The 2,646-nt window shown below is 33.4% G+C and overlaps 1 protein-coding gene across 1 annotated transcript; it reads left to right on the forward strand.

The window, feature by feature from the left end:
• Nucleotides 1-64: 64 nt before the first annotated feature.
• LOC133328290 (pickpocket protein 28-like) lies at nt 65-2,480 on the forward strand (the record flags this gene model as incomplete). The annotated part of the gene is made up of 5 exons (XM_061536848.1): nt 65-207; nt 268-406; nt 472-682; nt 2,102-2,302; nt 2,376-2,480. Coding segments are annotated over 5 exons (799 nt in total), but the record flags the coding sequence as incomplete, so codon positions are not given.
• Between the last annotated feature and the right edge of the window lie 166 nt (nt 2,481-2,646).

Genomic DNA, 2,646 nt, shown 5'->3' on the forward strand with positions numbered 1-2,646 from the left:
ATTTTCGCTCGATTTTATTTACATAGTCACAATTATTGTTCTGTCCTACTTCTTCTATTTCCAGACAACGTAAATGTATTTTTTACGATGAAGTCAAGCTGACATATTTTCCCGAAGAGTACACATTTTCGTCGTGCATGAAGGAGTGCCGTATGAAAAAGGCCATTAAGCTATGTAAATGCTTGCCACCGTTCTATAAGCCGGTCGGTAAGTTATGATATTTTCCCCTCTTTTTTACAAAAATTTAATTTTTTTGTCCTTTCCCAGCCAATGTGAAAATGTGTGGCCTCAACGATATGGATTGCCTAACGGAATATCGTAATAATATCACCAACATCAAGGATTGCATGCAATGCGAATTGAGCTGTTCGAAAACGGTCTATAATATTGAGAAATTGATTAAGAAGTGGGTGATAAATTTGGATATATATTTTGAGTTATGTTAAATTCTTTTTTTTTTGTGATCTACAGCATTGAACGTCCTGATGCTCCTGGGGTTTTGGTGGAATTTCTAACCTGGCCCATTATCCGCTACAAACGTGAAGTATTATTCGGTTGGGTTGATCTGTTGGTATCATTTGGTGGTATTGCCAGTTTATTTTTGGGTTTCTCTTTGCTGTCTGGTGTGGAGATTATTTATTATTTTACGCTGCGGGCCTGTTGCATGGTCTATAAGAATCGGGTAAGAACATTGAAGCAGCTAGTATATATTAGTTAGAGAGAGTATATTTTGTATTGATATTTTCCACCAATATATACCATTAGCCGCGGATGTTTTAAAAATAATTCTTCAGGGTCTACTATTAGGCGAAGATTTTTTTTAAATATTTTTAAGGTCTACTTTCAGGAGTGGATTTTTTAAAAATTATTTTCAAAGTATACTTTTAGGCGTGCTTTTCTAATAACTTTTTTCAAGGCATACCATTAGGCGTGGATGTTTTAAAAAATACTTTTTCTACTATTAGGCGAGGATTTTAAAAACATGAATAGAATGATGTGTGCCAAGTTTCGTGAAAATCGGTTCAGATTTGGATATAACTCCCATATATATTTTCGTCCGATTTAAGGTAAATGGTGTACCAAAGTCCCTATATATCAATCGATTTGCACAAAATTTGGCACAGCGTAAAGAATTAGGTCTAGAATGATATGTGTCAAGTTTCCTGAAAATCGGTTCAAATTTGGATATAGCTCCCATATATATTTTCGTCCGATTTAAGGTAAATGGTGTACCAAAGTCCCTATTTATATTTCGATTTGCACGAAATTTCGCATACCGTGCTGAATTAAGTCTAGAAATATGTGTCTTAAATTTCGTGAAAATCGGTTAATATTTAGATATAGCTCTCATATATATTTTCGTCCGATTTTAGGTAAATAGTGCACCAAAGTCCCTTTATGTTCTTCGATTTGCACAAAATTTGCACCAAAGTCCCTTTATATTCTTCGATTTGCACAAAATTTGGCGTAGAGTACTGAATTAAGTCTATAAAGATGTGTGTTAATTTTTGTGAAAATCGGTTCCGATTTAGATATAGCTCCCACATATACATTATATTTTTAACAACGCGGCGTACCATATAGCGTGTATCAATTTTGCTATTAATCATTTTCAATAAATTTTCCCCATGTTACGCAGACGACTCTAAATCTGCTCGAATGAAATTAAAGTTAGGATAGGTTGGAGAAAGAGGGGACATAGACATGCAATTGTTAGGATACATATGTACAATATACCCAAAGTGGTGAAGGGTGTCATATAGTCGGCCCAGTCCGACTTTACTACTTTCCTTACTGGTTTTAAAGTCTACATTTGGGAGTGGAATTTTTGAAAAAAAATTTCGAGGTATACTATTAGGCGTACTTTTTAAAATATATATTTTTTTCAAAGTATACTATTAGGTGTGGATTTTTTAAAAATTATTTTCAGGGTCTATTATTAAGCATGGGTTTAGTAAAAGTTATTTCTCAAAGTCTACTATTAAGCGTGGATGTTTAAAAATTATTTTTTAAGATCTAGATTTATTGAGGAGAGACCTTTTTTGAAGATTCATAAGATTGTTCATTTATTTGCTTAATAAGTATTATTTTTGGCCTTTAGCAACAATTGGAAGAAATCGAAGAGAGAATACAAAATCAACCTCCACCACCAATCAATATGACCTTGGGTATGAAATCGTATACTGCTCCGATTGTGGTTACCGAAAAACAGCCATTGAATAGCGATGATGGCTTAAATGCCACCAATGATAAGCCACCAGATTACAATGAAATTGGTGGACGTCGCAGGAAGGCGGATAAGGTAGGTTCAGACAGAAACTTGGCAGGTCTCTTACAATAGTTTTTTTTTTTTTTTTTTTTTTTGTTCTTTACAGGATTATACAACCTTTGCAAAATCCATGTACAAGACCCCAAAAACGTTACCAACGTATGCTGATGCCACAACTAACAATTGGGAATATGGCCACTATTTGCCTTAAATGTGGAAGGAGGAAAGGTTTTTGTTTTTAATTATTGTTAATAGCTTGAGAAAAAAATAAAAAAATCATAGAAATAAATATTTAAAATAATTTAATCCCATATAGATCTGTACGTTATCTAGAGATTTGAATGTGGATTTTTTGTATAAAAAACAGTAAGGAAAAC

Source organism: Musca vetustissima, unplaced genomic scaffold, assembly GCF_032173495.1.
Source record: "Musca vetustissima isolate MV318-11 ecotype Yass unplaced genomic scaffold, APGP_CSIRO_Mvet_v1 utg31628, whole genome shotgun sequence".
Classification (NCBI taxonomy): Eukaryota; Metazoa; Arthropoda; class Insecta; order Diptera; family Muscidae; genus Musca; species Musca vetustissima.